At 60.9% G+C, this 18,701-nt stretch overlaps 1 protein-coding gene across 1 annotated transcript; it reads left to right on the top strand.

The window, feature by feature from the left end:
- The first annotated feature begins 7,487 nt into the window (after nt 1-7,487).
- Nucleotides 7,488-17,739, top strand: ALOX12B (arachidonate 12-lipoxygenase, 12R type). The gene is made up of 15 exons (XM_042967224.1): nt 7,488-7,706; nt 8,762-8,966; nt 11,348-11,429; nt 11,569-11,655; nt 11,773-11,895; nt 12,156-12,259; nt 12,577-12,749; nt 12,923-13,066; nt 14,177-14,380; nt 14,595-14,681; nt 14,948-15,117; nt 15,353-15,474; nt 16,926-17,026; nt 17,199-17,369; nt 17,527-17,739. The coding sequence occupies exons 1-15, from the start codon at nt 7,560-7,562 to the stop codon at nt 17,704-17,706; spliced, it is 2,100 nt and encodes a 699-aa protein (XP_042823158.1). The 5' UTR covers nt 7,488-7,559; the 3' UTR covers nt 17,707-17,739.
- The last annotated feature ends 962 nt before the right edge of the window (nt 17,740-18,701 follow it).

The following is an 18,701-nucleotide window of genomic DNA, read 5'->3' as shown; positions in this document are numbered from 1 at the left end:
AGCCCCGCATTGGGCTCTGTGCTGACAGCACGGAGCCTGCTTGGGATTCTCTCTCTCCCTCTCTCTCTCTCCTTCTCAAAATAAATAAACATTAAAAAACAAAACAAAACAGAATTAGACCTAACCTCTAGCTCTTCTCCGGGCTAGCTCCCTGGCCTGGATATGTGTGTGTGTGTGGCGGGGGGGGGGGGGGTCCCTCCCCAGCTCTTGTCCTCACCCCACAATCCTATTCTACCCTCCTTCCTTTTTTTTTCTGTCCTTGAGCCCAGTGAATTCAATAAAACCCAACAGATTTGGTTCCCATTTCATTGTTGTTTTTGGCACATGCATGTGCGTGTGTGCGGGCGTGCGGCTGGGGTAGCAGGGGATTGGAGGAGGAAGGGGCTGCGGTGAGTCCCTGGGTCATCTGTTCTGGAGACAGGGAGCCTCCCGGCTCAAGTCAGCCCCTAGCCAGGCCCCACGTTCCTGCTGTCACCTCCCAGAGAGTGTCACCCATCCGGAGGTGAAGGAATTTCCATTCAAAGGGCTGATAGGAAAAAAGTGGGTATTTTGCAAAGCCTAGGAAGCCAGCTGCTGGGTGTGCCCCTGGGAGTGGTCACCCGTCTGGACACAGGGAAGACTGGGTCTCCAGCCCTCCTCGGGTGGGTGGGGTCACGATGAGCTCCGCAGGGAGGCGGCTCACCTCTGGCCCGGAGCATTTAGTCCTTGCCCTGCCCCTCCAAGGCTGGCGCCTCTCTGCCTCTGCTGTTCTAGAGCCGATCCCGCCAGCTCCGGTCTCTGCGGGAGCAGGACGGAGCCTCCCTCGGGCCAGGGCTGGACGCCGAGCAGAGCAAGAGAGAACTTTGCACTGGGTCCCGCCGCGGAGATTTCGGGATTGGCTGTCACTGAAGCATAATCAAACCCATCCCGACATAGGTGGTCATCTGGGAAGGCTGATGTTCTCCCGTCCAGCCCTGAAGCTCCTAAAATTAGATCTGTGTTGGGGCGCGATTAAGCGTCCGACTCTTGGTTTCGGTTCAGGGCATGATCTCCCTGTTCGTGGGTTCGAGCCCCGCGTCGGGCCCTGTGCTGACAGCTCGGAGCCTGGAGCCTGCTTGGGATTCTCTGTCTCTCCTTGTCTCTCTGTCCCTCCCCTGCTCTCTCTCTCTCTCTAAGTAAATAAATAAACTTAAAAAAATTAGGGATCTCCCTCAGGTCAGTCATCCATATCTTCTCTCTCCACGGCCCCCGACGCCTTCCCTGTATCCCGTGTCCCTTGACTTCAGATCCAGCCCCCTTACCCCCTCTGCCTCTAGAGGCAAATTCTGTGTCTGACCAAACCCTGGTCACAGCCTCTCTGTGGCCAGAGTCCCAGTGCCTTCGGACAGGGTAACTGTTCCTCCAACCCTATAGTGCCGGTGGTAGGGGAATCAATCCCACGGCTTTACTGTCACGGTAACTGGGGACCCATCGGGAGAGTCGCCTGGGCGAGGGCTTTGCTAGGCCGCTGAGTCTCCCAGGCCCCACGCCCGTGTGCGTTCCCCCGCCGAGTGGGGATCCTCTTGCCGCCTTGGCCTTGGCCGCCAGAAAGAGCTTGCTGTACAGACGCAGCTCCATGAGAAGCTCAGGACCGAATGCGTCTCCTGAACTGCCATCCCGGGGCCCCCGGGGGAGGAAAGCACACCAGCCTCTTCTCCCAGCCTCATTCCTCCGCTGCGTGGAAATTCTAGAGCAGCCGCTGTCCCACAGACCCAGAGAAAAACACTGCCCGTCCTTTTCCTTGTCAGGCCAGAGGAATCTTCTCCCTGTTCAACCAAACTCCTTCTCCCTTCGTGAATGGGGCGGGTGAGAGGGGACGAGGGTTGGGGGCAGGAAGGGGGTCGGGTTTTCCCTTCCTGTGCCCGAGATCCTCAGAGAAGAGGGTCCCCGTGTGCCATCGTGCGTGAGGAGGTGTGTTCGCGGATATCTCGCTGGCGGGTTCCAACCAAAGAATTTAGCCCAAATCCCCAGACTTTGTTCACCTTCGAACGAGGTCAGAGGACTAAGAACTACCCCGAGGCAGCCCTCTGTGGCCGGGACTGTGGCAGAGGCTGGACGGTCAGGCCCCTTAAACCTGGGCTTTGACTTCGGACCACAGGAAGCCTGCCATGGTGTGAGAACACACGCAGGCTCTTGCTTTCGGCTCAGGTCACGATCTCACGGTTTGTGAGTTCGAGCCCCACCGCGGGCTGTGCGCTGACAGAGCGGTGGGGCTCTCTCTCCACCCCCCCCCCCACCTCTCTCTCTCTGCCCCTCCCCTGCTCACGCTGCCTCTGTTTCTCTTAAAATAAATAAATAAACTTAAAAAAAAAAAAAACACTCAGGCAGCCTGTCCCTCCAGAAAGCCAGACAATCCTTGGCGGGCACCGAGTCAGCATTGGAAGGCATGCCGTGCTAAAAATGCCCCCAAGCCGGAGAGGGAGGGACAGAGGCGGATCACTGGAATCTGGTTTCCCAGAAAGCCAGCTTGGAGGAAAATTTATTGGGGAGACAAACCCGGCGGCACATAGGATTCTGCTCAGGCTCTGGGAACCTTGGGGGACAGGCTGCGGGAGAGAGGCTGGAGCCTATCAGATAGGGGGCTTCTCCAGCCTGCATGCTGAACCCCTATTTTGGTCTGGAAGGAGACTGGTGTTGTGGGACGCACACCAGCCTCTCTTCCCAGTTGGCCTTGAGCCAGTGCCTCAACCTCAGTGGCCCAAATGTCTCAGATAAATGGGAGGGACAAGAAGACCTGGAAAGTCCCTTCCAGGGTTGACATTCCAGGATCTGCTTGCCTCACGGCTCCTGTGTCCCTAGACACTGTTCGGGATCTCCAGGAAGCAGCATACAATCCTTCCAGAGGGTTTCAGGGGGCGGGGCGGAGATGGAGATGACTCCCCGCCCCGCCCGCCCCGGCCCGCTGTGGTGTGTTAGCCCAACCTGGGGGGGCGACATGGTGGGGGAGGATGGGTCTGGGGGAGAAGGTGTTACAGACCAGGATGGGCAGGCGCCAGACCCCTTCGGGGCATGTGTTTGAGGACTGGAGAGAAAGTCAAAGTGGCTGCGATAAGGTGACCCGGGGGTGGGCACCAGATGGTCACGCCCCGTCCCCAAGTCCATAGTAAACTCTTGGATTTGACCTAAGAGCAATACCGTTTTATGCTCTGGTGAGTTTTAAGCATGAGAGTGGCCCCATTTGCCTTTTTTTTCTTCTGTGTCCTGGGAGGGGGTGGGGCCCCAGGGTTTGCTCCCTGCCTTGCAGGGCTGGGGTGGGGCAAGCAGTGGAGGGCCCCCCAGCAGCAAGGGACTCAGCTTCCTGTGTGGGTGGCCATTGTGAGTGAGCCAAGCCAGCGAGCTCGCATCCTTCCCAGGTGCCTCCCCTGCTCTCTGGTCCACCCCTGGCCCAGGAGAACCAGTTCTTCAGCCCTGTGAGCATCTACTCGGTGCCACGTTTTGGCCCAGCCACATTCTCGTGCCTGTCCCATCCGTGTCCGCGGCCACGCTCCCATCCCCACCACCCTCATCTCCGTCTGTTTTCCCCCGGGGATCTAATTCCCACTCGAGACTCTTGCCCTGATCAAACCCAGAGCCCCCGCTCCAGCGTTTTTGGGGGGGGGGGAAGGGATCGGCCCGGGGGGGAGGAGATCTGTGGAGGATGGGTTCCGATTTGAGGAGGCAGCTTTCGCGGATGGAGGCAGATCCCCACTGTTTGTGGTGACACCCAGGGTCAGCTCCCAGCCCCGCCCCTCCTCTGTCTTTACCACTGGAATAGAAGGTCAAGGCGGGGCTTCTCACCCCTACTGCCCTGGACTCTGTCCCAGAGGGGCCTGGAAGGGCCGCTCCGGAAACCCCTGAGTCTCGATTCCCATGCCGCCCCCGCCCTGCTCCTCACCCAGATAAGCAGCCCCCTGGGGCACAGTCTCGAGGAAAGGGGCGTGGCTTCAAAGTAGGGGGCTGGGAGAGCTCGAGTGGAATTTGCATCTGGAGATGCAAATTTGCACCATCAGTCTCCTAGCATCCCCCAAGAGTCATCTGGGTGGCTGAGCAGAGCCCAGGAGGGCAGGCCTGACCTGCCTGACAGCTCCTGTCCTTGGCCCCAGGACAGCACTGTGCCCAGGCTGATGAGACAGCCCTGCCAGTCACCCAGCACAGGCATGACTACCCTCAGCCTTCTCCCAGTCCTGCCCCCATCCCCATACCCCATTCCTGTCCCCGCCATCACCACGCCAACCCCCCCCCCCCCCCCCCCCCCCGCCTCAGGCCTCACGCTAAACCCAGTCCAGCTTTCCTCTCTGAGTCCTACCCCTGATTCCAGTCCCACCACTGGAAGCACTGGATGCACTTCCCAGCCCTGACCTTGTCCTCATCACCAGCCCATCCAACCATTAAGAATCATGTTTCGGGGCACCTGGGTGGCTCCGAGGGTTAAGCATCTGACTCCTGGTTTCAGCTCAGGTCATGATCTCATGGTTTGTTGAGTTTGAGCCCCACAGCAGGCTCTGTGTTGACAGCATGGAGCCTGCTTGGGATTCTCCTCCTCTCTCTGCCCCTCCCCTGCTCTCTCCCTCTCTCTGTCTCTCTCAAAAATAAATAAATAAACATTAAAAAATTAGAAAAAAAAAAAGAATCATGTTTCAAGAGTCTCCCAGGTGCCAGGAGACGGGGAGAAAGCTCATCCACACAACAGCCTAGTCAAAGATGTTAGCTGCAGTGTGGTGAGAGCCATAAATAGTTCACTTTAGCCTTCCCCGATGAAGCAATTACCAAGTTAAGATCAGAAGGGAGAGGAAACTTAATCAGCTCCAAGATGTAGAGTGGGACGGCATGTGCAAAGGCCCTGTGGTTGGAAGGGGGATTGGCCTCACTCCCTTCATGTCTTTACTCAAAAGTCCCCTTGTCAAAGAGTGCCTCCCTGGCCCCTCTGTATCTAAAGTTTGCTTCTTATCCGTTTTTTAAAATATATATATTTTTTAATTTTTTAAATGTTTATTTTATTATTTTTGAGAGAGAGAGCGGGCGAGCGGGGGAGAGGCAGAGAGCAAGAGGGAGACACAGAGTCCGAAACAGGATCCAGGCTCTGAGCTGTCAGCACAGAGCCCGACGCGGGGCCTGAACCCACAAACCGTGAGATCGTGACCTGAGCCGAAGTCGGTCGCTTGACCGACTGAGCCACCCAGGTGCCCCTGCTCCCTCATACTTTACAATTTCCTTCCCTGCTTTGTTTTTTCTCTTCAACGCTTATCACCATTGAACATAATATTGTATTTGCTTCATCCGTACACAGTATTATCTGTTTCCTCCGCAAGCTCCAGGGGGAAGGGCAGCAATTTGCTTTGTTTACAGAACGCGCCTAGGGCCTGACGTAGTGCCTCTGGGCACACAGTAGGGGCTCCGTTAGCATCTGTTGGTGGCGCCCGGAGGCACGTTGTCCAGGCAGAAGAGAGCACAGGGGAACTTGGGGGAATGAAGTCTATAAGACAGGCTGTGGGAGCTACGTCATTACCTGTCATTACCCGGAAGGTCAGAGGGAGCCACTGCCAGGCTTGAGCTGGGGTGGGACGGGGTGCGGGTGACTTGAGCGCATTTGGGTCTTAAGAAGGTCATTTCACTCCCTAACCCCAACCACATCCCTGTCTCTAAGCTCAGCCTGAATCGCACCCTCACCCAATCCAGAACCTACTGGAATCTTCTCTCCATCTCAGAATCCCAGCCCGCTGTGGCCCTAACTTGGCCCCGGGGCGCTGTGGGAACTTCCCTCAACAGTGAGGAAGGGTGACTCCCCAGAGGGCATCCGAGATGGTGCTTCCTGGTTGGCCCCAGCTGTCTCTAAGGGCGGAAGGCTAGAAGGCAGGTCCAGGCAGGGTGGATGGGAGTGTGACCCTCCCCTCACTCTCCCACTCTCTCCCATCATCTAACTGCGGTCCCCCACACCTCCCTACACTCAGCTCTGTCCTGGGGCCCCGGCCCACCCAGTCCTCATGCCTCCTGCATCTGCGATTCTATGGGACACTAGCCCCCAATCCCACCTCTCTTCCCGCCCCAGATTTTCCCCAAACAGACGAACGATTGTTTCCTTCTCTTCCGGCTTCAGGAAGCTCTGTGAGTATTTCACTTGTTCTGTGCATCTGCAGTGCCTAGAAGGGTGCCTGGAACCCTGTGTGCTCCAGAAACATCTCCCGAATGCATGAAGGCAGGAAGGAATGATTTGGTTCCAGACGAGCCCAAGTCTCTTGGAGCCCAACCTTTATTCCAATCCTCTGTTTAACTTCATCAGTTTTTTTTGGGGGGGGTGGGGGGGGTGGGGGGGGAGGTGAGGATGAGTACTTTATAAAACGAAAGAGGAGTATCTGGGGGGCTCAATTGGTTAAGCGTCCAATCTTGATCTTGGCTCAGGTCACGATCTCACGATTCGTGGGTTCAAGCCCCACGTCGGGCTCTGTGCTGACAGCTCGGAGCCTGGAGCCTGCTTCCGATTCTGTGTCCCCCTCGCTCTCTGCCCCTCCCCTGCTCGTGCTCTGTCTCTCTCTCTCTCTCTCGCAAGAATAAATAAAACATAAAAAAAACTGAAAAACAAAAAGAGTTGCATAGTTTCGTCTGTTCTCAAATTTGGCGTCGATGGAATGATACAGCGTGTATGCACCCTTTTATGTTATGCCTGGCATCTTTCACTCAATATAATCTTTGCGAGATTCATCATCGTGGTTTGTTCTTCTTCTTCTTTTTTTTAATTGCGGCGTAGAATTCCGTAATGATTAAACTACAGATTACATGCCCACCCCTTCGTGTACTTCTTGTGCCCCCAGTTTTGCTCTGTCATCTGTTTGTATGTCCCCCCCCTCCTCCCCAGCTGATCCTAGCCCTGCAGGAAGTGACAGACACCCTCTCTCCCTCCCTGATCACCTCTCTCTGGAGCTTCTCTGTGCCCTAGAGACCCGAGGTCAAGCTCAGCACCTGTCACCCTTTCTTTCAAGGGCGCTGGGGCAGGAGGATCAGTTAGCCTTCCCCTCTGTGGCCACAGCCTGCCCTGTGGCCCAGAGAGGAACGGCCAGGCAGCAGGCCAGTTGAACGGCGAGTTTGTGTCGGGCCCCGTCCCCTCGCTCCCACCCGCTGGGGGCCCCGGAACCAAGGCTGGTAACCCCGTTGCCCATGGGTCTGCTTGGCAGGGGTGTCTTGTGCCGTGGCCCATGGGGGCGGGCAGAAGGAAGGCGCTTATTAGGCTGATACAGATCTGGGGGCCCCGCCCAGCCCTGTCCCCTAACTTCCCTGGGGCCCTGGCGCAGGCTGGACTGGCTCCCCCGCCCCGAAGCCTCCTTCATCCAGGGCGTCTTGGGTCCGCCCTCTCAGAAGCAGGCCCAGCGCCCTGCCGGCCCGGCTCCCAGTGCGCAGATCTGGGCTCCGAGCTGCCCTGGGGGTCAGACGTCCTTGCCTCACCTCTCCCTCTCGGGAGGCTGGCCCCGTCCACGTCTCCCCGTCTGGCTTCCCCTGCCTGGTCTGGGCCCCCGTGCGGCCCCCGAGGAGTCTGGACTCAAGCCCTCCCTCCTGCCTCCTGAGGAGTAGCCATGGCCACCTACAAAGTCAAGGTGGCCACGGGTACCGACCTCTTGTCGGGCACGATGGATTCCATCTCGCTGACCATTGTGGGGACCCAAGGAGAGAGCCACAAGCAGCTGCTGAACCATTTTGGGAGAGACTTTGCAACTGGGGCGGTGAGTATGGGCGTGTGTGTGTGTGCCTGGGTGTGATTTGTGAGTCTGTGTGTGGTGTGTGTATGTAAGTGTGTGTGATGTGTGTGAGTGTGTATGTGTGTGGCATAGGAGTGTGTTTGGGGGTGAATGTGTGTGTACGTGTGGTGTGGGGGGGTGCTCTGAAAGTTCCCAAGGGCAACTCCAGATGCCCTCCCCCCTCCGCCCTCCCCCCAGACCTGGCTCCCAGGGGTCTCTGCTCTCTGGGCCATCCTGCCTCATCCCCGGTCTGTCACCTCCCGCCCCTGTGTGGCCATTTCTCCTCTCTCCCTGCCTTTTCTCACCTCTTCTCGCTTCCTCTCTATCACTCATCCACACCCCTCGTCTCGGCCTCCCCCCCATCCCTCTCCCTCCCGCCCTTACTCTTCCTAAGGTAAGTTCCATCATAACTGGCTTAAATGCACATTGGATTCTCTGTGGCTTAAAATGGCATCAGACCAGCCTGTCCAGCGGGGCCCGCCTGCTCCATGATGGGAGACACCCTTTGCTGGTCCCTCAGCCCTGATTCCGAGTCAGGTCCAGCCACCTGCCTCTACATCCTCTTAATTGGGCACTCTGTCTATGTGGCCACTTCTGTCTCTCCACATCTTCATTGACAAGTAGGAGCACAGGGGGCTGGCGGGACCACCTCTGCCTCGCTCTAAGCCTGTAGGAGGTCTGGGGGGCCCTGGACCCCATCTGGACCCCTTTGGGGTCCACCCCCTGGGGGGGCCGCATGGCCTCCTGCAGCCTCAAGTGGCTAAGGAGGGCGGGAGGGTGGGGCCTGGGGAGGGTGGCTGTGAATGGAGGGGGGGTATCCTTCCTGCTCAGCCCTGGGTAGAAGGGCCCAGCAGGTGCCCGCCGACTAGGAGTGGGGGGAGGAGAAACCAGATCCAGATCGAGTCGTCCCAGCCCAGCGCGGTGAGCGCGGCACCCCCTCAGCAAAGCGGAGCCTGGGTGAGGGCCCAGATCGGTGGGCGGGAGGCCCGAGGGGCCGGGGGCCAGTCCTGCCCGCTCACCCGGCCCTGTGCCCTGGCCAGGTGGATGAATACACCGTCCGGTGCCAGCAGGACCTGGGGGAGCTCATCATCATCCGCCTGCACAAGGAGCGTCACTCCTTCTTACCCAAAAACTCCTGGTACTGTAACTACGTGCAGATCTGTGCGCCCGGCGGCCGTGTGTACCACTTCCCCGCCTACCAGTGGATGGATGGCTACGAGACCCTGGCGCTCAGGGAGGCCACAGGCAAGCCCTCGGCACCCCTCCCGGTGCCGCCGGCCCCTCGCTCCCACCCGTCACCCGCCGGGCCCCCACAGGGACTCCCGGGAACACCTGATGCTCTCGCGCGTCACCCTGGGTCATTGCCGCCGGGGGCCCAGCGCAGGGCTGCGGCCTGCAGGGACAGACAGGAAGGAGGTTGGGCCACCCTCAGGGTCTCAGGACCCCAGGTCCGGGCTGAGACAAGCGTGCTCTCCGTTGGCTCCCCCGCAGTCCTACCCCTGACTCCTGCCACTGTGGAGACCCGTGGCTGCGCTGAGTACAGGCCTCGGGTGCCCTGTCTGTGCCATGTGCCGTGTCTGCCGCTCCAGAAAGACCCCCCGTGACTCCAGCGAGGCCCGTCCCTGCAGCAGGAGGCCTCGTCACTCTGATGGGGAGGCCCCATCGCCCCAGCTGCTGCACGTTCTGTCAGGAAGCCGTGTTCGCTCAACACGTCTCCACAGGACAGAGCGCGAGGGTCTGAACCTTGTCATAGGAGCCCTGGGTGTCTAACTGCGCATTTTGTGGACTTGAGGGGATGTCCTATGGCCCCAAAGGCCTCCCTACCACCCCGTTAGGACACCTTATATCTCTAGCAGGGCTCAGTGCTGCTCCAGAAGGCCCCCCCCCTTCTTCCATCAAGGCTCCATCATGGCCCAGCACGAGGCTGGGTTTTCCCTGGTGCCTCGTCAAGGCCGCCGGGCTATTCTCCCAGTCACTCGGTTACTGCCCTGGAAGAGGGACAAGGAGTGTCTAAGCTCCTTGCGTCCACCCCCTGCCACCGCCCTTGTCTGGTGGCCTTGGCTCTGCTTCCTGATACGCGGCTGCTACATGGGGACTACAGGCTTGTCCTCTTCTGTCATCTTGGCCCCACCGTCCCAGCTTCTGTCTAGCCTCCCTCAAAGTGGACAAGAGGGCAGGGCACAGCCGTGGGGGGCGGGCGGGGGCTTGGGTCTCCCCCCCCACCCCCCCAGGCAGCTGATCACCTTCCTCCATTTCTCGTGTCCCCGGCAGCAGGGGCACTGAGCGAGCTGGGGAAAGAGGCAGGGGTGGGGGGGGAAGGCAGGCCTGGGGGAGGGTGGGGAGGGCCAAGGGGAGAGTCTCACAGGGGGGCGGGAGCATCTTCCCGCGGCCATAGGTCTGAGTGCATGGAAGCAGGGGAAGGGCAGGAATGGGGCCGGGCGGGGCAGCCTCGGGGAGAGCAGGGCGGGGAGGCCTGAGTCACTGGCTGGGCCCCTCACCGGGGGATAAAACCGAGCTGGGTCCCCGGGTTGGACACTGTCCACCCAGAACACAGCATAAGCCGAGGGACGTGGAGGAAGGGGAGGGTGGCGAGGAGGGCCTCACGGGAAAATGACGGGGCTGCTGTGTAGAAACGTGCCAGCCTGGGACTACCCGCCGGGACGTCCGACAAAGTTCGGAGCCCAGCTGACCGTTTTCTCCTTGTAAAATGAGCACGCTGACCTGGTCCCTTGGCTGAAACTTTTGGGGCCAGGGGTGTTTTGAAATTCAGATTTCATTTAGAGCATGTGCGCACATATCCATCTATATCGATATATACCATTCACACGCTCCATACGTTATGCCTTACGTCCACAGGCGCATCCCCTAGTCAAACATATGAATATTTCTGCAGCCAAAACTATGGATAGTTACACCAAGTGAGTTCAATAAAGACTGTGTAGAGCCTCGGGTTCTGCCCACTAAGGTATTTGTGCCTAACTTGTGGAAAAGACAAAGTTGATTTCTATAGTCTTTTGGACTTTGGAATTGTGGAAACTGGCTCTCCGGCCTATACAAAGGGTCACCTGCCTTGCAAGGTTGTCCCTGTGTGGATTAAATTATGATTGTTTTTTAAGTTTATTTATTTTGAGAGAGAGCGATAGAGAGCAAGCGGGGGAGGGGCACACAGCGAGGGAGAGACAGAATCTCAAGCAGGCCCTGTGCTGTCAGTGCGGAGCCCGGTGCGGGTCTTGAACTCACGAACCGTGAGATCATGACCTGAGCCCAGGTTAGGAGCGGTCGCTTAAGCGACTGAGCCACCCAGGTGCCCCTGGATTGAATTATTAACAGAAGTAAAGTGTTTACAAAGTGCGGGGTACGTAGTAAGCGCTAAATAACTGTTCTTCAATAGCGTTTTAGTCGGTCCGGAAGACGGACCACCCAGCTTCCTAGAGCGAGGGGGCGGAGGGTGGTCCTTGATCCTCTCCTCTGAGTTTTTGGGAGGAGACACGCGCCCCCTCTTCCTGGGTAAGCCTTCCCATTCCTGGTCTGGGGCCCCAGGGCCAGTCTAGAGGGCTGGAGCTGAATTCGGATCCTTGAAATGGGCGGGGGTCAGACCCTGAGCCCCCTCTTTGGTCTCCCGGCAGGAAAGACGACAGCGGACGACACGCTGCCGATCCTTCTGGAGCACCGCCGGGAAGAGATCAGAGCCAAACAGGACTTCTACCAGTGAGGAGAGGGCGACCGGGGCTGCGGGAGGTCAGGGGGTGGTGGTGGAGAGGGGGGCGCGGGGCGATGGCTTGGCCTTCGGCCCGTCTTGGCGCATGCGCATCAGGGCCCACAGTCTCGGCTTCTCTCCGCACCGCAGCTGGAGGGTCTTCGTTCCCGGCCTACCCAACTACGTGCACATCCCCAGTTACCGCCCGCCTGCGCGGAGAAACCCCAACCGGCCTGAGTGAGGACCCGAGGCTGCCCTGGGGCCCCTTCCGTGGCTGACCCCTGGGCTCTGCCCCCTCCACCCTCCCCGGGGCTCCGCAGGTGCCAGGCCCCAGCCCTGCACTCTCTCCCACAGGTGGAATGGTTATATCCCCGGTTTCCCGATTCTCATCAACATCAAGGCCACCAAGTTCCTGAACTCAAACCTCCGCTACTCCTTCATCAAGACGGCCTCGTTCTTCTTCCGCCTGGGGCCCATGTGAGTGTGCGCGAGTGAGGGGTCCCCGTCCCGGCTCCGCGCCCGCCTCCACCGCAGCCCCCACCCCAGGAGCTCGCGACAGATCGCCATCCGGGCAGGCAGAGAGCTGAGAAGCCAGGCCCGGGGAGCCCGGGAGGTGGCGCCAGACCCCCGGCCGCAGAAGGACCTGGTGCTCTGGGCCCGGAGGCCAGGCGGCCAGGGGCCTCGGCGGGGCTGGCGGCTGCCTCTCTGAGCGTCTCCCCCTCGAACCCCGTCCCTAGGGCGCTGGGCTTCAAACTCCGCGGCCTGGTGGACTGCAAGCAGTCCTGGAAGAGGCTGAAGGACATCAAGAAAATTTTCCCTGCCAACAAGTCCATCATCTCCGGTACGAGGGGCATCGCGCACCGAACCCGGGGAGCGCCTCGGCCTGGGGCCGGAGGGGCGGCGGGCGCGCGCTGGAGGCGGGACCCCCGTCGGGGCCGCGGGAGGCGGGGCGCGGGGTGAATCCGAGGCGGAGGGGACCGGAAGGGCGGGCGCGCCCCCTGGCGGCCTGAGGGAAAATGCCGCCCTGGGCGCCTCTAGCCGCTCAAGCGGAGGCTGGGGGCTTCTCTGGGGTCCCCGATCAGAGTTCCTCTGTCCAGGGCCTCAGCCCCACGCTTCTCTGTCCCTGAGGATGACCGGGTACCGTCTCCCCCTCCCCAGAGTACGTGGCCGAGCACTGGACAGAAGACAGCTTCTTTGGGTATCAGTACCTCAACGGCATCAACCCAGGCCTGCTCCGCCGCTGCACGCAGATCCCAGACAAGTTCCCCGTCACGGACGACATGGTGGCCCCGTTCCTGGGCGAGGGAACGTGCCTGCAAGCGGAGCTGGAGGTGAGGCCCCATCCGGAGGGGATCCCTGGCCTCCCCGTCTCTCCCCACCCACCTTTGCTGCCCCCAGAGTGCCCTCCGCTCCTCCATTCCCCGGGGCACTCCGCACCCGAGGCGTGAGTCCCAGGTCCGGCGCGTTGGCGCTCACCTGCCCTCCCCTTTCGGCCCCCTTCCAGAAGGGGAACATTTACCTGGCCGACTACCGCATCTTGGAAGGCATCCCCAGCATCGAGCTCAACGGAAGGAAGCAGCATCACTGTGCCCCGCTCTGCCTGCTGCACTTTGGCCGGGAAGGGAACATGATGCCCATCGCCATCCAGGTGCCTGTGGTGCAGGCGGGGGGCCGCTGTGTGAGCGTGTTGCCAACGTGAGAGCCTGGTGTGTGGCCCTGTGTGTGGGCCTTGGACTGAGGCCCCGGTGGCCCTACAGACCACTGGATGTTTGTATGCCGGTGCACGAACTCGGGTCTCTGGGCGTGCACTTGTGTGCAAGTCCCCGTGCGTAGAATGTGCACACTGGGTGTGCACGCACAGAGGTGCCCAGATGGGGATGTGCTTGGTTGTTCAAGCTTGTCTCTTTGGGTCCAGTCATCCATTTGCTCGATGAGCCAACACCTGCCGTGGGCCAGCCCTCTGCTGGAAACACTGAGCTAATCAGACGTGGCCGCTGCCTTGAGAGAGAGTGGCCTGGCAGGAAAGGGAACTGAGGTACTATGTTTCCAGGGGTCTCCACCAGCATCATGTCCAAATTAGAAAAAGGCATCCCTCTGGGGAGGGGGTTCAGCCAAACTCTGATGTTCCTGGCTCATTAGTGGAACAGCGTAGGCTAGATTCCAGGGACTTCCTCTGCCCCAGGGGGCTGGGTACCCTTGCGCAGTGCACAACTCCTGCAGCTGAACGGGGCGACTGTGGGGTTGAAATAGGGAGGCTTCTCAGGCAACTTGTGAGCTGCTTTTTCTTTTTCTTTCCTTAAGTTTATTTATTTTGAGAGAGAGAAAGAGCACAAGCAGGGGAGGAACGGGGGGCGGGGAGAGAATCCCAAGCAGGCTCCGCACAGCCAGCACAGAGCCTGACCCGGGGCTCGAACTCCCGAACCAAGAAATCAGGACTGGAGCTGAAATCAAGAGTCGGATGCCTAACCCACTGAGCCACTCAGGTGCCCCTGGTGCTGCTTCTTAAGAAATGAGTGGGAGCTTCCAGGTAGGGGGGTGGAAGGCATTGCAGGCAGAGGGGACATCAAGAACAAATGTGAGGCAGGAGGAAGGGCCCTGGTGTGCTCAGGGGACCAGAGGGCCTCGAGTGTATGGAGTGGCATTTTTACCTCCTCGGGCTCTTCTCTGCCTCCTTCCTGCAGGGGGGGCCCGTGTGTGTGTGTGTGTGTGTGTGTGTGTGTGTGTCCTCACTTAACTCTCCCCCCTTCCCCGTCCCCAGCTCAGCCAGACCCCGGGGCCCGAGAGCCCCATCTTCCTGCCGAGTGACTCGGAGTGGGACTGGCTGCTGGCCAAGACGTGGGTGCGCTACGCCGAGTTCTACTGCCACGAGGCCATCTCGCACCTGCTGGAGACGCACCTCATCGCGGAGGCCTTCTGCCTGGCCATGCTGAGACAGCTGCCCATGTGTCACCCTCTCTACAAGGTACGGCTTTGGCCCCGGGGGCCTCAGAAAGGCACCTGGCTCGCCAGCAGGTAGAGGGACTCCACTGAGACTCGGGGAGGCAGCCAGGGACCCCCAAGAGCGGGCTCGGGGTGGGGACTTCCTAAAGTCAGAGGGCGTAGCGCTGCACAAGGAAGGGGGTGCCCCGTCCTCTGGGGGGTAACCGTGGCCCTCTCTCCTGGTCTGTCTCCCGTAGCTCCTCGTCCCCCACACCCGCTACACCATCCAGATCAACAGCATCGGGCGTGCCCTCCTCCTCAACGAGGGGGGGCTGTCTGCCAGGGTAAGACGTGTGCCCCGAGCCCAGCAAGGCACCTGCTACCCTGCCGGCCTTTGCAGGGAGGCGAAAAGCCAAATTTCCCACTTGGGATTGGGAGGGGGCACGGCCGGAGGGGACCGGTTTACAGGGGTGCAGAGGGGGGCGCTGGCCCGGAGTGTGGGCATGCACGGGGCGGGGGCTGGAGGGGCGTCACTGGGCTGTGTGTGTGACGGGTGTGACCCTCAGCAGGGAGGCCCTGCCAGCCTCAGAGTCTGCCTCCTCCCCGACAGGGCATGTCCCTAGGCCTGCAAGGCTTTGCGGAGGTGATGGTGCGGGCTCTGTCAGAGACCACCTATGAGAGCCTCTACCTCCCCAATGATTTTGTGGAGCGTGGGGTCCAGGACCTGCCGGGATATTATTACCGAGACGACTCCTTGGCAGTGTGGGACGCGCTAGAGAGGTGAGGCCGGGTCCGCAGTGGGTGGCACTCGGGCGGACGCCCTCGCATGCCGGAGCAGGCTCAGGGAGCTTTTAAGGACTTGACCCGAGCCTGGGTCTGATGCTGTGTTTGCCCCACAGCACGTGCCCGCCCCCAGGCCTGGGGCGGCCGAGGCCAGGGCATCCTGGGGGAGGTAAGAAAGGTGGGGAGGGCAGGAGGACGATCCAAACTGAGGCCTGCCCCCCCCCCCCATCAGGTATGTGACCGAGATCATCACCTACTATTACCCGTGTGACGCAGCCGTGGAGGGTGACCCAGAATTGCAGTCCTGGGTGCAGGAGATATTTAAGCAGTGCCTGCTAGGGCGTGAGAGCTCAGGTAGGGGCCCGGGGCTGTGGGATGGGCCCTCCCGGCTGGGCCACAGCAGGTCTTGTTGGGGACCGAGGGAGCCAAGTCTCGGAGAGGCTGGGGAAGGAAACGTGGCTGCCCGTAGGTCCGTGTGTGAACTCAGGGGCTGGGGGTGGGGGGCAGGGTCATCTCTGTGGACTGAGATACGGGGGGCATGAGCTCAAACAGGAAAGGGTGGAGCATGCTGGAGGTGGGGAGGCTGGGAGGGCCCAGGAGGGCGGGAAGGAACATCCTGAGGTCATCACTTGGGTACCACTCAACCAATATTCAGTGAGCATCTGTGATGCGACGACGCCGTGCTGGTTGCTAGGAGGCAAAGGGAAGGAGAGATACAGGTGCCTGCCCTCAAGTTCACGGTCTCCAGGGTGGGGCGCCCACTCAAGTACACGGGCAATTATACTATCTCGGGACTGCTGCAGGCGGGGCCGTGTGCGGGAGCCCAGGGGAGGCAAGTAATCCGGGTGGAGGAGGGGCGGGGGGTGGAGGGAGAGCAGGGGGAGAGCAGCATGCTGAGGTACAACATCTGGGCTAACATCTGGCCGGGACCTGCAGGACGGGGAGGTTAGCCGGGAGGGGCTGGAGGGGGGTTGAAGAGCTCTGGGTGGGAAGCCAGAGTGGGCAGGGGGAGCACCGAGAGCTCAGAGGCCCCAGCTACTGCTCTGAGGGTGGGGGTCGGCCAGGCTCTCCGTGGGGCTGAACTAAGGCTGAAGCCGTGAGCAGGGGACAGTCGCAGGCCCTGGTTCAGGAGGTTGGAATTACCCTGAACACTAGAGGGAGCCATAGAGGCGTCTGCAAGATCAGCTTTGTTTTGTTTTGTTTTTTAAGTTTATTTTTATTTTGAGAGAGAGGGAGAGAGAGCGAGCATGAGCAGGGGAGGGGGGGGAGGGTAACAGGTAAGAGAAGCTGGCAGCTACATTGGGTGTGAGACCAAGGGCCAGGCTACTGAGAAATCCATCTGGCGTGAGTGCAAAGGTTCAGAAGAGTGTGTGTGTGTGTGTGTGTGTGTGTGTGTGTGTGGCGGGAGGGGTCTGTGCTGAGTCAGGGCAGGAAAGCCAGGATTATTCCAAAGCCTTTCCCCTCCTGAGTCCTGGGACCAGAGAGGCCCCCCTAAGGGAGCTGGAAGAAAGACAGGAGGGCCGGACCTCGGACAGGTGCCCGGAGCTGCTGCGGAGGACCTCTGGTCAAGGCCACTTGGGGCCGCCTCCCAAGGTGGTCTGGACGGGGGCGGGTGAGTGGGTGGGGGATTGGAGTTATGGTCACAGGAGGGCCAAGCGGCCGGGATGAGCGCCCCAGGGAGGTGGCAGCTTGGAGTGTGGGCCGGACGCGCGGGAGCCGGGCCTGTTGGCGCCCTCTGCCGGCCATCGGGGACCAGGCGGGACTGACGCCGCCTGGGCGTCCCCGCGCCCCACCCCCCACCCCAGGCTTCCCTCAGTGCTTGCGAACAGTGCCTGAGCTGATCCGATATGTCACTATAGTCATCTACACCTGCTCCGCCAAGCACGCCGCCGTCAACACCGGGCAGGTACCTACGCCCCCCCGCCCCGGCCCCAACCTCAGGCCCAACCTCAGCCGTCATCCCTGCTCCGGCCTCCTCCCCGCCAAGTCCCGGCTTCCGTCCCCAGCTCAGTTGAAACCCCCAGCGTCCCGGGGTGCTCTCTGACCCCCGCCTCCCCCCGCCGCTGCCCCACCTCCAGCTGGAGTACACCGCCTGGATGCCCAACTTCCCGTCGTCCATGAGGAACCCACCCATGCAGGCCAAGGGGCTGACCACTCGCGACAGCTACATGGACACGTTGCCGGATGTGAAAACCACGTGCATCACCCTGCTGGTGCTCTGGACCCTCAGCCGGGAGCCTGACGACAAGGTGCCCTGGGGCCGGGGGTGGGGTTACCCCGGGGGCAGGCGGAGGCAGGGCTGGGGGCTGGGGGAGGGGTGTCAAGGGGGGGGAGGGGAGGGGCAGGCTGCGGAAGGCGGAGAGCTGGGGGCCGGTCGGTCGCAGCTGCCCCGTTCCGTGTCCGCAGCGGCCCCTGGGCCACTTCCCTGACATCCACTTCGTGGAGGAGGCCCCGCGGAGGAGCATGGAGGTCCTCCGCCAGCGCCTGGCCCAGATCTCGCACGACATCCGCCAGCGCAACAAGGACCTCCCGGTCCCCTACTACTACCTGGATCCGGTGCTGATAGAGAACAGCATTTCCATCTAGGGCCGCGCTCCCGGCTCGCCTCTCCTCGCCTGCACCCGTTTTCCAAAAAAAAAAAAAAAACAAAAAAAAAACTGTCACTTCAAACGGCCGTGGTCAGCCAGTGTGTGTGGCCATTCACGGAGGGTGCCGGGGGGTGCCGTGGGGTGCGGGGGTGCGAGCTGCGGTGTCCCGGCGCCCACACTGCCGTGCCCTTCACCGCCGCGGGTCCAGGTAGGCTCAGGGCGGTGCCAGGCCCCTCGTCGGCCCCCCACCCCCACCCCATGTCCAGGCCAGGAGGCTCTGGAAGGCGGTGATGCCTTGCCGCCCGGGGCTCCTCGGTGACATCCTGGGAGGTGACAAGGTGCTCTTGGGGACCGCAGCGGGAGAGCAGGCCGGGACCTCTGCACCCCATGCGATACCCCGGCCCTGTCTTGCAGCCCAAAGCGATTCTGGTCCACCTTAAGTCCCCCTGCCTGGGGACCCAGACCACTGAGGGCCCCAGTTCCCCAGAATACCTACCCAAGGACAGAGCACCACCTGCCCCCCACCCACCTAGGCAGACAGATTCCCCCCCCAAGACCAGTCCAACTTGAAACAAATTATGCATCCGCCCAGGCAAGAGACCACCCTGAGCCCAGCCTGCCGCTCAAGCCCGAGGGCCCTAAGCTCCACCTACTGTGAACCCGTGTTATACTAAACCACACTGCCAGCCACCGTCTCACCCCAGGCTCTGCCCACCAAGGAGCCCAGCCTGCTCAGTGCGCCCTCCAAGTAACCTGTTGTCTCCAGGATCCCTTCCCCACCCACTCTTCTGGAACCCGAGAACCGCCCCCCACTTCTTGCCCCCGCCCTGGGCCTTGCTTCGTTGCTGACATCCCAGAGGGGCACATGGGCTTGGCATGTGGAATTGACCTCGGGGAGTGGGTCCACCTGGCCCGTCTGGCCTTTGGTGGTAGAGGGTGGGGGTGGGGAACTGCACGGTGGGGGCAACGTCAGGCCCCCCCATACTGAATTCG

Source organism: Panthera tigris, chromosome E1, assembly GCF_018350195.1.
Source record: "Panthera tigris isolate Pti1 chromosome E1, P.tigris_Pti1_mat1.1, whole genome shotgun sequence".
Taxonomy (NCBI): Eukaryota; Metazoa; Chordata; class Mammalia; order Carnivora; family Felidae; genus Panthera; species Panthera tigris.
This window is presented reverse-complemented; position numbering and strand designations above follow the sequence as displayed.

Excerpts from the sequence above, each read along its gene's own strand:
- ALOX12B (XM_042967224.1), top strand. The coding sequence starts at position 7,560 with ATGGCCACCTACAAAGTCAAGGTGGCCACGGGTACCGACCTCTTGTCG. Across the intron at positions 14,381-14,594 it reads TGTGTCACCCTCTCTACAAG|CTCCTCGTCCCCCACACCCG; the intron begins GTACGGCTTTGG and ends TGTCTCCCGTAG. Across the intron at positions 17,370-17,526 it reads GCCGGGAGCCTGACGACAAG|CGGCCCCTGGGCCACTTCCC; the intron begins GTGCCCTGGGGC and ends CCGTGTCCGCAG.